Raw genomic sequence first — 13578 nt, 5'->3', positions numbered from 1 at the left:
CGAAGAAAATTAGATTCTTTGGATTAAAATAAATAAAGTAGAAGAAGTGAAGAAAAAAGTTATAAAAATTTGTGAATAATGTAATGAATGTGATTGAAATTATATTTTGTTAATAAATAAAAATGTATGAATACAAATTCATTGTTGTATATAAAAAAAATGAAAAATGAATATGATATAATAGATTTTTTTTTTCAAATTTGTGTAAGAAATGTACACATATTTAAAAAAAATACAAATTATTAACATTATCCAAATATAATAATTATTATGAATAAAATAATTTATTTCATTTGAAAATAAAATTTAGGGTTTGAGTTAGTGTAGGATTATGTGTATGGTATGAGTAGGATTATGACTCTCGTTAGTTAAGGTAAGAATTATGATTAACATTATGATTGAGATTATGATTATGCTTAGAATCAGAATTAGGATAGGACAAGGTTAGTGTCATGGTTAGAGTTTGGATTATGATTAGAGTTATGTGTTATGATTAGGATTATAATTAAGGTTAAGGTTAGAATTAGAATTATGATTAGGACTAAAATTAAAATTAGAATTGAAGTTAAGATTATAATTTGAGTTAGGTTGAAGATAAATTTACAAAGTTATAGGTTAAGATTAGAGTTAGGATTATAATTAACATCAAAAAATAAGAAATAACATTTAAATATTACTATTATTTTTATATTTATTTTTGTAATTAATATTATTATATAATTTTATTTTTTATTATAAATAATATATTTATTTTTATTATATTATAATCATATTTTTATTATTAATAATATTATTAAACATTTATAAATTTAATTAATATTTAATACTTTTAATTTTATTATATTATATAATTAATTATAGACAGTTATAAGTTAACATATAATCAATTATATTATATATTATATATATAATAATATTATAAAATTTAAATTAATAATATAAATAATTTATTTTATATATTTATAAATAATTAATTTATTTCATATCCAACTATTATATTCGTTTTTCTTCATAGAATAGTGATTAATCAAATTTTGACTTTTGTCGTCTTTCTTCACTCGTTAATCCATACAAATTATTGAAAACAAACACATCTAATCATCACAAATCCATCTAAGTTCAGATTGACTCACTTGAATGTAAATAGAGTGTAAATATGAAAACACATTTTGGAAATTCCACCACCTAGAATCTCCTTTTTTATACTTTCTATTACAAATATTAAGTGAGTTTCCTTATTGCACATAACTTATACATTTCTACAACTTAAAAGTAATTATTCCCTCCAGTCCAATCACTTCAAAGTTTTATTAAAGATTAAGGAGTTCTAATAAATAACTTCACGCATTTATTTATAGGGTAATTTCCTATCTAACACTATTTAAACTTTTATTTTCAATCTAGCATTTTTTTTTATTTCCTATCTAACACCCTTTTGTTTTTATTTCCCTATCTAACACCCTTTTAATTTCAAGTAAAAAATACATGACCTAATTATAAAAAAAAAAAACAAGTTGAATAAGGACTCATATGGACATAAGAGAACAATATGATCGAGAAAAAAAATGTTCATATTGTCAAACACTAGGGCACACATAAAGAACATGTTCCAACATTACTGGATTGTGCACTTCTCGTCATTAAATATGTTTCATTTCGCACAAACTATTTAATGTACAACTGAAGAAAATATGAAATGAATGATCATCTTTCATTTATTTTCCTTTTTATGATCAACATATACTTATTTAGTATCGTTTTATACATCTTATATTTATCTTATTTGGATTTTTTTTATATTTTTTATCTTTATCTTATTTTGTTTTGCCTTTATTTTATATCTTTTATGTTTTTAGTTATTATTTTTTTTATGCCATTCTTTATTTATTTATGTTTTTTGTTTTTATTTTATTGTTGTTGTTTTTATTTTCTAGACTTATTTATTTTTGCATTTTTTTTCTCATTTTTAAGCATTAAATGTAACATTTGCTTTAATCTTTTTTTTAGGATTTTGAATTTAGGCTAGACACTTCAATATTATTTAATTGACTTTGATTTTTTTTATAATTATGTCCTGTATTTTTTACTTAAAATTAACATGATGACATCATCAATAATAATAAAAATAAATATTAATTTATGTTTATAGATTCAACTTTTATGTTGTTGTAGGGTTTAATTTTTTATTTTCTTCATTCTTAAAAAAAATAATTTTAATCTAAACATTTTAAATTTATTACTTTTTTTATTTTATAAAAAATCATTTCTTTATTAATTAATTATATTTCTAACTATTTTAAACATTAAAAAAATTATTTTTTAATGCATTCAAAATTAAAATTATAAAAAAAATTTATTATTATTTTTATTTATTTTTTAAATGGTGCTAGTTAGGGAAATAAAAAATAAAAGAGTGCTAGATGGGGAAATAAAAACAAAAGTGTGCTATATAGGGAAATAAAAACAAAAGGGTGTTAGATAGGGAATAAAAGTGTAAATGGTGTTAGATAGAGAATTTACCCTCATATATCATCAACATTAATGTTTATTGGCTTTTTTTTAATATAACTCCCAAAAATAAACATCGGTAGTTAAAATAATAGTTATGTATAAGAGTAAATATGTGGTGAAGAAGTTAATATTTATTATGGTGAAGATATTATTATATAGTTTTTTAATTTATTTTAAAAGATAAAAATATATGAATAATAATACAATTGTCTTTTAAGTTTATTATTATTAGTATAATATATAAAAATAAAGTAGTTTAGTAACTAAATTATCAAATTATATTTTTTAATAAGTTCAGCAATTGATTTAGTTGATAATAATTAATTTATAATTATTATCCAACTATTTTGGAGGCAAAAAGGTATACAGTTTTTCAATTTCGAAATTTGAATAAATATTTTGGATGTTAGATTTTGGATGTTAAATGTACTCTGGTCAAGCGAAGCTGAAAGGTTGAACGCTAATCTTTGTGTGTGGGATTGCAGCTACTGGTGTAGGTTTAACCTTCTCTAGTTTGAAGCTAGTAGAGACGACCTAACCCTCACTGTTAGAGTAAGGTTTAAGGCAATTTTCTTCGTTGCTAAGAGCAAGCCTCCTCTTAAAATAGAGAGGGACAAACCCTCACTTAGTCTAACATAGAGAGGGTTAGACCCTTGTTAAATTGTAACTCATTATGAACATGCATGGGCTAAGTCCTAGCTAGCTCATTATGACTTAGAGAGGGATAAACCCTAGCTATGGTAAAAGTGGACTTGGTGAGGAATTAACCCTCACTCTCGTGCATAACATAAAAAAAGAGTTGATGGTCTTATTTAGAATCTCATTCTCACATTCATAATAACATGTATAATTCTATTATCAGATCCAGAATAACCTATCCAAATTTCATCCACATTTAAACATCACTTATCCAGCCATTTACAAATTTACAAATATCAAACATTATGCATTTTAAATCATTCAGTCACTGTTTTCAATCATCCAATCACTCTGGATGTAAGAAGTACTTTTGTCAAGTGAATGTACTAACTGAAAGAAGTACGAATATTATGTCAATATTACATAGTTAAAAAAAGTCTTCAATTTAATACATATGATGTTTCCCAAAGCATAAGACTGAGTGAGCAATGAAAATAATGGAAAGTACGTGTAAAAAATAACAATAATTAAAATGAAATAAAAATGTATTTACTAATATAAAATATAGAACAGAATGAGCAAGTAATTTAACTTACAGTAGAAGTGGTAATCAAGGAACATGGTGATCATCAAAGTTTTCGGCATAGTGGGGGTGGACCTGACTAGTACTTGTTGAAGTGTCTGCAACATATTTTTCCATCATCATAGCTAATTGTTGTTGCATTAACCTCACTGTGTCCTCTAATTGTGCACTCCTCTTATCAGCCATGTCTGCTTTTGCATTTGCTTATAATATTTGTTGTTTAAGTTGTGCATTCTCAACTAGTTGATCATCATGATCAATACTAGAAGCTAATACAGAGGGTTGAGTGAGGGATGGGGCACCATGGCGGAAGTTAGCAACCAAATCCCCAGTGCCATAAACTTTATCTCTACTCTTCCCTCCAGCAACATCTTTCCAGCACTGAAGCTTTATTTTTCATCAATGGGAGAGATACCAGGAGTTGATCGTTCTGAACTCCCTGATCACATCCTCAACCGCTCATGATAGGTTTCCTAGGAGTAAAGGAAATAAAAAATGTTAGTAATTTACATTTAAAAATTTAGTGAAGTATTAAATTTAAAACAAAATAATTGCTTACATAAGTCTCTCGGGAACGACCATCTACCCAATCACCCTTCTTGTTTGTGTGAGTGACGAGGAATAATTCATCTGGTTCAATAAGTCGTTCATATTTACATTCCTGAGAAAGGTCTTATGGTTACAAAGAATTTATGTCTTATACATCTGAATTGAATTACATATAATTTCTTACACATAAGGAATGAGTAATATTTACCAGGCCTAGTGCAATATCCAAGTGTCATCCTCTTTTGAACTAACTCGAGGCTCATTTCTCAAAGTTGTGTTTGACAACAAACTATCTGATTTAAAAATAATGTGAGCAAAAATATGTGACCTCCCTGTGTAAGTAGAATGCATAAATTGAACTTTCGACCCTTGCTAAATTACCAACTGATCGCTTTGCATCTCTAATCATCCTAGAACAAAGAAGAATTACATGTTTAGCATGGAATGGTTAACATTGAAAAATAATTACATGTTTGTACCTTTCAAAAGAATTATTGAACTGGACCTCCAAGGATTGTTTCCTGTTAGATATTATTATATATAATTAAATATTATGAGATATTATAGATATTACTATATATCTCTATTTATGTAATGGGCTTAGCCCATATGTTTCTTTTCCTATATAAACATAACCCTATGTGTTCAATATACACAAATGATTTATCCTATTATTTCTTTTCCCTTTAATATGGTATCTAGAGCATAGGGTTAAGGTTCAATTTTTTTGGTGAACCCACTATTCATTGGAATTTTCCAGCCACCGCCCCACCGTCTCATCGGAGTCGTCACCACCGCACCATCGTCGGAATCTCGCCGAAACCGCCGCCGAAGATGCCGTCAGAATCGCTGCCAGAGCCTTCATCTTTCCTGTTGCCACTATGGCTTCTTTCGCTTCCATTGCCACTATGCCTTCAGATATTAAGTTATGCCTTAAGAGTCAATGTTATGTTTATCATCTTACCCATCCTAATGTTGCTGAAAATGAGGTTTCTCGTTGGTTAAAAGTTGATGCTCAATTATGCATTGTTATCAAATCTACTATTCACTCATCTTTGAAACAAATTTTTCGTACCTATGAGACATCTTTAGAAGTTTGGGAACAAGCAAAATTATTATACACCAATGATACTCAACGTCTTTATGGTGTATGTCAAAATCTCCTCACAATTGTTGCTCCCAAACGTCTTGATGGTACAATGGCGGAATATCTAGGTAAGCTTCATGCTCTTCTTCATGATTTTAATGAGTTATTACCTCCTGTCCTCACTCCTTCTCAAGAACTAGAACAAGGATCCAAGTTCTTCATGTTATTGGGTTTACATGGCCTTCCTGATGATTATTCTCATGTTCGTGACCAAATTTTGGGATTTCCTATCGTGCCCAATTTTACTTCCACTTGTTCTACCCTTCTGTGTGTGTTAGGTAAACACACCACTGATATAACATCTCATGTTGATGACTCTTCTACTTTAGTCTCTCAGCATAATGATCGTACTCGCCCTCACAAGTCGGGCAAAGGGCGTCACAAGTGTGACCATTGTGGCAAACTTGGCCACAAAATTGACAGATGTTATGCCTTACATGGTCGTCCTCCTAAATCTGTTGTTGTTGCTCAAACTGCTCCTGTGCAACCTTCTACTGTGGACCATACTTCAATTGATACCCTAGGTCAACCTGCTATTTTCAATGAATTTCTTAAATGGTATGAGGATCGTCAGAACTCTAGTTCCACGGCTTCTGTTGCACATTCAGGTACATCTTTTGTTGGTCTCACTCACTCTACTTCCCTTGGCCCTTGGGTTCTAGATTCAGGTGCCACAGATCACATTACTGGTAATCAATATTTTTTCTCTTCCCTATCTACTATGGGTTATTTGTTAGAATATATGGCCTTAAACGAGAGGGGGAGTGAATTGTTTAAGAAAGATTTTCGTAAACTTTTAAGCCTAGAATAAAAATACTTCAATAAAACCTTGATTAAGAAATCAGTTTTTCAAAACATAAAGCAAATGCACAATACTGGAAAAACAATCGGTTGTTTATACCAGTTATCAAATGACAAAACTGAATTTAAAGAGATAGGGATAGAGAGATTGTACACAGTTGTTTATACTGGTTCACTCCAAATCCAGAGCTACATCCAGTCTTCTCAAAACCTTGAGGAAATCCACTAAGCAATCACACCTTGATCACTTACACAACAACCAAGAAAATGACCTTGAACACCTCAAGAAACACACTCTGCTTGGTCAACACACCTACACCAAGATTGCTGATCTTGATCCCCTCAAGAACACACAACCAATCTTAGCAAACACAGAAACGAAACTTGTTTTTACAGAGAGTACAAGGATTACACTTGTTACAGAAGATAATCTGAAATCAATACAAGCAGAATCCTATCCCACAACTTTGATCAATCACACACTCTTAAAAATCTTAGCTCTTTGAAAAACTAAAAAACTCTTAGCAAAAACTTGTCAAAGATTAATTGTCAAATCTGTTTTTCTGAATTTATTCAAAGATGTAGTTTGTTATCAAATCTTAACAAACTCTTAAATTGCATTAAAAGATTGGTCAAAGCATTTAATGACTGGAGCGTAAGCAGTTAAAACATTTAAAGCTCAGTCAAAGAGAAAATAGTTTTTCTGTTATGGTCCGAAAACAAACAATCGGTTGTTTCCTCGAATCAATCGGTTGTTTTGGTTCTTAACAGTTCAACCATTTTAAAAACAGTTTTCAATCTTTTTCTCAAAACACTTAAGTATAAACAATCGGTTGTTTCGACAAAACAATCAGTTGTTTTAACTTAGTTTGAAAACATTTTACTTTCACAAATCTTAGATTTAATCAAAGGGTGGATTACAACATATAAACTACCACAGAGTTAAGCTAAACCAGCACAGCAACACCAAGCCCAGCAAAGGCTTCAACATCCTTCAAAGGGTTTGGATTCTTCAAAGCTTGAACACTACTTGGTTCAACAATTTACCTTCAGTTACCATGGCCAATGGATATCAGGTACCATAACATGGTGTTGGTACTATTAACCTTTTTCCTTCTTTATCTATTTATAATGTTCTTTATGTCCCTGTGTCTTCATTTAACTTATTATCCATTAGTCGTCTCACTCGTTCCCTCGATTGTGTTATTTCTTTTACCAAAGATTATGTTTCTTTAGAGGACCGGAGTTCGAAACGAATTATTGACACCGAATGTGAGTCTCATGGACTTTATCAACTACAGATCTCTACACATGTTGGCGCGATTATGGATTCTCCATCTCTCATTCATGCTCGGTTGGGTCATCCTAGTCTTGCCAAGATGTAGCAGCTTGTTCCAAGTTTGTCTAGTTTATCGTGTGAGTCGTGTCAGTTAGGGAAACACATTCATAGTTCTTTTCCTAGTAGTGTCTCACAACGTGCTTCATCTTCTTTTGCCTTAGTTCACTCTGACATTTGGGGACCAAGTCGTATTAAGTCTAATTTAGGATTTCAGTATTTTGTTACTTTTATTGATGATTATTCAAGATGTACTTGGGTGTTTTTAATGAAAAACCGTTTTGAGTTTTTTTAATATTTCAAATATTTTACAATGAAATTAAAAATCAATTTGGAATTTCCATTCGCATTTTGCGCAGTGACAATGGACGTGAGTATCTTTCTCGTTCTTTTAAAAATTTTATGGCTTTTCATGGTATTCTTCATCAAACTTCATGTGCTTATACACCTCAACAAAATGGGGGTAGCTGGGCGTAAGAATAAACATCTTGTTGAAACAACTCATACTATTTTAATCCATGGGGATGTTCCTCAACGTTTTTGGGGTGATGATGTTCTTAGTGCATGCTATCTCATTAATCACATGCCATCTTCAGTTTTAGATAACAAAATTCCTCATTCTATTTTATTTCCACATGACCTTTTCCACTCTTTACCTCCCAAAGTTTTTGAGTCCATATGCTTTGTTCATAATTTTAGTCCCGGTCTTGATAAATTATCTCCTAAGTCACACAAATGTGTCTTTTTAGGGTTCACTAGATCACAAAAAGGATATAAATGTTTCTCACCTTCTCTAAACCGTTATTTTATTTATGCGGATGTCACCTTTAGTGAATCTTCTCTTTACTTTAAGTCTTATCCTTCTCCTTCTATTTCTTCATCTAATCAAGTTGATATTCCTCTTGTTGTGCCTAGTGCACCTAAAGATTCACCATTGCCACCAACTCTTCAGGTGTATATTCATCGTCAAACGTGTCATCATTCATCAAATGACTCTCTTCTAGTGCCAACACCTCATCCCCCTTCGACTTCGACAGTTGAACCTGATGTTCCTATTGCTATCTGTAAAGGTATACGTTCTACTCGTAATCCCTCTCCACATTATACTGCTTTGAGTTACCATAGACTATCTCAACCCTTTTATACTTGCGTTTCGTTTATTTTGTCTGTATCCATTCCAAAATCTGTAGCTGATGCCTTAGCTCATCCTGGTTGGCGTCAGGCCATGCTTGATGAAATGATTGCACTTCAGAATAGTGGAACTTTGGAACTTGTTCCTTTACCATCTAGGAAATTTGTTGTTGGTTGCAGGTGGATTTTTTATATCAAAGTTGGTCCTGATGGTACTATTGATCGTCTCAAAGCTCGTCTTGTGGCTAAGGGTTATACCCAAATTTTTGATTTAGACTATGGTGATACTTTTTCTCCAGTGGCAAAGATGGCTTCTGTTCGCTTATTCATAGCCATGGCTGCTATTCAACAATGACCTATTAATCAACTGGATGTCAAAAATCTCTTTCTTAATGGGGATTTGCATGAAGAAATTTATATGGAGCAACCTCCCGGTTTTGTTGCTCAGGGGGAGTCTTCTGGATTGGTATGTCGTTTTCGGAAATCCTTATATGGCCTCAAGCAGTCTCCTAGGGCTTGGTATGGAAAATTTAGCAATGTTGTTCAACAGTTTGGTATGACTCGTAGTGAAGCAGATCATTCAGTTTTTTATCGTCACTCGAGTGTTGGATGTATCTATCTTGTAGTATATGTTGATGACATTGTTCTTACAGGCAGTGATCACCATGACATCTCACAAGTAAAACAACACCTTTGTCAAAACTTCCAGACCAAAGATCTTGGCAAACTCAGATATTTCTTAGGGATTGAGGTAGCACAATCCAACACTGGTATTGTTATCTCTCAAAGAAAATATGCATTGGATATTTTGGAGGAAATTGGGTTGATGAATTCGAAATTTGTTGATACTCCCATGGATCCAAATGTCAAGCTTCTATCCAATCAGGGGAAGCCTCTTTCAGATCCTGAGAAGTACAGGAGATTAGTTGGAAAATTGAACTATCTCATTGTTACTCGTCCTGATATTTTCTTTGCACTCAGTGTGGTGAGTCAATTTCTTAATTCTCCATGTGAAGATCATTGGAATGCAATCATTCGTATACTGAAGTACATTCAAGGCTCTCCTGGAAAAGGTTAGTTATATGGTCATAATAACCATACTAAAGTCATTTGTTATTTAGATGTTGATTGGGCAGGATCTCCATCTGATAGAAGATCAACTTCCGGTTATTGTGTCTCCATTGGTGATAACTTGATCTCTTGGAAGAGCAAGAAACAAAGTGTTGTGGCGAGATCTAGTGCAGAAGCAGAATATAGAGCTATGGCCTCAGCTACTTGTGAGCTTATTTGGCTTAAACAGTTACTTAAAGAATTACAATTTGGAGAGGTCACTCAAATGATACTTATATGTGATAATCAGGTTGCTCTTCATATTAGCTCAAATCCAGTTTTTCATGAAAGGGCCAAACATATTAAGATTGATTGTCATTTCATTCGACAAAAGATTATATCGAGAGATATAAAAATTGAGTTTGTTAATTCAAATAATCAATTAGCAGATATTTTTACTAAATCCTTACGATGGCCTTGGATTGATTATATTTGTAACAAGCTAGGTACATATGATCTATATGCACCAGTTTGAGGTGGAGTGTTAGATATAATTAGATATTATGAGATATTATAGATATTACTAAATATCTCTATTTATGTAATGGGCTTAGCCCATATGTTTCTTTTCCTATATAAATATAACCCTATGTGTTCAATATACACAAGGGATTTACCCTATTCTTTCTTTCTTTTCCTTTTAATACTTCCATAGGAAGATGAATAACAAGGTGTTCCATTGAATAAAAAAAGCCCAGTGGGAAGATTCGTTCTAACTTACATAAAATGATTGGTATATTTTCTAACATCCGAACTAAATCATCCATCCTCAATGTATTTGAACATAAATCTCTAAAAAGTTGTCTTATTTAAGCAATTGCAGTCCACACAAATTCAGGTAATGACCGGAATGCAATTGGGAGTAAGCACTCCATGAAAACGTAACAATCATGACTTTTCATGCCATGCAAATTTCCTTTGTCAAGATTAACACACCTTCCAATGTTAGAGGCATAACCATCCGACATCTTTAGCTCAGTTATCCATTTGTAAATTGCTTTTGCATCTTTGGTTGTGAACGTGTAATTAGCTTTTGGCTTTGCTAACTTCCCGTTTTGTAATTGCACTAATTCCAAGTCTCCATGTAAACAGTATTCAGCGACATCCATTCTTTTCTTTTCATTATCTTTGGTTTTACCTTTAACATCCATGACAGTGTTAAAGACATTGTCAAAAAAGTTCTTTTCTATGTGCATCACATCAAGGTTATGTCTCAACAAATTGTATTTCCAATATGGAAGATCCCAGAATATGGATCTTTTTGTCCAATTATGATATTGTCCAAGCCATGCACTGTTTCAAATGGACCATCAATTACATTCGGAAAGTCACAAAGAAACTCCCATAATTGCTCCCCATTCAACAAATAAGGTGAACCATCCAATTCAAATTTGTTTTTGAAGAACCTCTTTTGACTTCTCCTGAAAGGGTGATTTTGTGGCAAGAATTGTTGATGACAGTCAAACCAAGAACTTTTTCCCCTATGGTTCAATGTGAAAGCTTTTTTGTCCTCCATACAATAAGGACATGCTAACTTACCTTTAGTTCCCCATCCAGACAACATGCCATATGCTGGAAAATCATTGATTGTCCACATCAAGCAAGCTCGCATGAGAAAGTTCTCTTTACTGGAGATATCATAGGTTAAAACGCCCCCATTCCACAATTGTTGGAGCTCATCAATAAGAGGCTGCAAGTACACATCAATTTTTTTGGTTGGGTTACTTGGACTAGGTATAATACAAGTTAGAAACATGTATGGTTTAGTCATACACATTTCAGGGGGTAGGTTATAAGGAGTCACAAATACAGGCCAATAAGAATACGGAGATGTTGAAGCTTGGATGTAAGGAGTGAACCCATCTGAACATAAACCTAATCTTACATGACATGGGTCAACAGAAAAATCTGGGTATACACTATCAAAGTGTTTCCAGGCTTTCCCATCACATGGATGTCGCAATAGACCATCGTCATTTTTATTTTCAAAATGTCATCTCATTTGGCTTGCAGATTCCATTGATGTATACAGTGTTTGTAATCTTGGTATGATTGGCAAATAAAACATTCTTTTGATTGGGACATTTTTGTATCTTCTCTTTTGACCCTTCAGAGGAAAATACCTTGGAAGACTACAAAATTTGCATTCAGTTAATTCAATATCATCCTTGTAATATAACATGCATCCTGCTTCACAACAATCAATCTTTTGAGTCTTCAACCTAAGAGTAGACACAACTTTTTTTGCCTCATAGTAATTCTTCGGTAGGCACTTTTGTTTTGGAACTACATCATTTAACATTTTTATGAAGTAATCTAAACACTTCTCGGGAGCAAGCCAATTGGTTCTAACAACCAGAAGTCGAATGGCTATTGATAATCTTGACTCGGTTGCTCCATCATAAATGGGTTCATTTCCACATGCTAAGATATCATAAAACTTATGTGTCTCTGCATTAGGGGAGTGTTCGTTAAACATTCTGTCATTGTCCAAGTTCTGATAACAAGTTGTTATATCTGCTACATGCATATATGCATCATTCACCATATCGTTTAATAACTCAAACTGATCAACATTGCTTTGACCATGGCTGCTTGAAGCATGCAGTAAGTTATCATCATTTGGCCACTCTTCTCCATGATAAAACATACGTAGTAGTTTGGTTTAAAGCCATATTGTAGAAAATGAGCCCTCACAAGAGAAGATTTAAGGATTTTCACACAATCACATTTGACACAAGGAAACCTTATCCCTCCATCTTTTGTATAAAAAACTTGCTCCATTTCCTTTGAAACAAAATCATGAACTCCACATGAACTCTTGCCTAAGTCTCCTTGAAGGATCAAGCATGTCATACATCCAACCTCAATCCATTATTCTGCATGTTCATTACCAAATGACATACGCATAAAACATCATTTATCTACATACAAAACATTTAAACATTTCCAAGGCTCTTCCTAACCTAGTTGGTCCCACTAATCTAAAGACCACCTAACATCATTTAAGAATATGTCTCTAATTGAAATTTATAAATAAATCATAACCATAACAAAACATTTAAACAACATATTATACCTGACAAAAAAGAAAAACAATTGAAAACACAAATGCAAATAAATGAATCTACAAAGCCATGATGAAGATTTTAACTAGAATACTTTTTTTCTATTTTTTATTAAATACTCAAAATGGTTTAGTTTATTTGTACTAATTTGAATAGACTAATTATAAATTTGATCATGGATTTTTACATTCATAGAAATGATTAGTAATTAAAAAATTAAAGTAGTTGTGTTCATGGATTTAAAAGAAACTATAAAAATTATACATCACCATATAATAGATTATAGTCAACATATATTTCTTTACTTCATTGTATTTATTGTATATAACAAAAAAAAGTGATAATGAAGATATAATTGGCTTTGTAAAGCAACGACACGATAAGGTTTGAAAATTTGTATTTTGGAAATAAACTATTAATTTAGCTATTAATTTTCATTTTTCTTTTCTTTTGAACATATTTTTCTATTTCTTTCTCTGAAATAATTTTTTTGATAAATCCACTCATGGACTTTTTTTCCGTTTCAAATACTTGTTGCTGCACATTTTGGAGGTATATTAAATCTGTCTAGTTGATGATGTCTTAATTCTGATATACATTCTTCTCTTTGTTTTATGGTCCTTTTTTTTTACCTATGTTTTTATTTTACAATAGTTTATGAATAATATTTTATGATTGGTAAGCAAGCATTTATGATAGATAA

The 13578-nt window shown here is 31.7% G+C and overlaps 1 protein-coding gene and 1 pseudogene across 1 annotated transcript; one reads left to right on the top strand and one right to left on the bottom strand.

Moving 5' to 3' along the window:
• Nucleotides 1–4495: 4495 nt before the first annotated feature.
• On the bottom strand, nucleotides 4496–12685 carry LOC150028703 (uncharacterized; annotated as a pseudogene).
• On the top strand, nucleotides 5482–9052 carry LOC150028704 (uncharacterized). Its single transcript, XM_090300664.1, has 3 exons — nucleotides 5482–6118; nucleotides 8457–8636; nucleotides 8997–9052. Exons 1-3 carry the CDS (start codon nucleotides 5482–5484, stop codon nucleotides 9050–9052), a joined length of 873 nt encoding a protein of 290 aa, XP_090156790.1.
• Nucleotides 12686–13578: the final 893 nt, after the last annotated feature.

This window comes from Phaseolus vulgaris, chromosome 3, assembly GCF_051622355.1.
Source record: "Phaseolus vulgaris cultivar YP4 chromosome 3, ASM5162235v1, whole genome shotgun sequence".
Classification (NCBI taxonomy): domain Eukaryota; kingdom Viridiplantae; phylum Streptophyta; class Magnoliopsida; order Fabales; family Fabaceae; genus Phaseolus; species Phaseolus vulgaris.
This window is presented reverse-complemented; position numbering and strand designations above follow the sequence as displayed.

Excerpts from the sequence above, each read along its gene's own strand:
- LOC150028704 (XM_090300664.1), top strand. The coding sequence starts at position 5,482 with ATGGCGGAATATCTAGGTAAGCTTCATGCTCTTCTTCATGATTTTAAT. Across the intron at positions 6,119-8,456 it reads TGCCACAGATCACATTACTG|TTGATATTCCTCTTGTTGTG; the intron begins GTAATCAATATT and ends CATCTAATCAAG. Across the intron at positions 8,637-8,996 it reads TCCTATTGCTATCTGTAAAG|TGGCAAAGATGGCTTCTGTT; the intron begins GTATACGTTCTA and ends CTTTTTCTCCAG.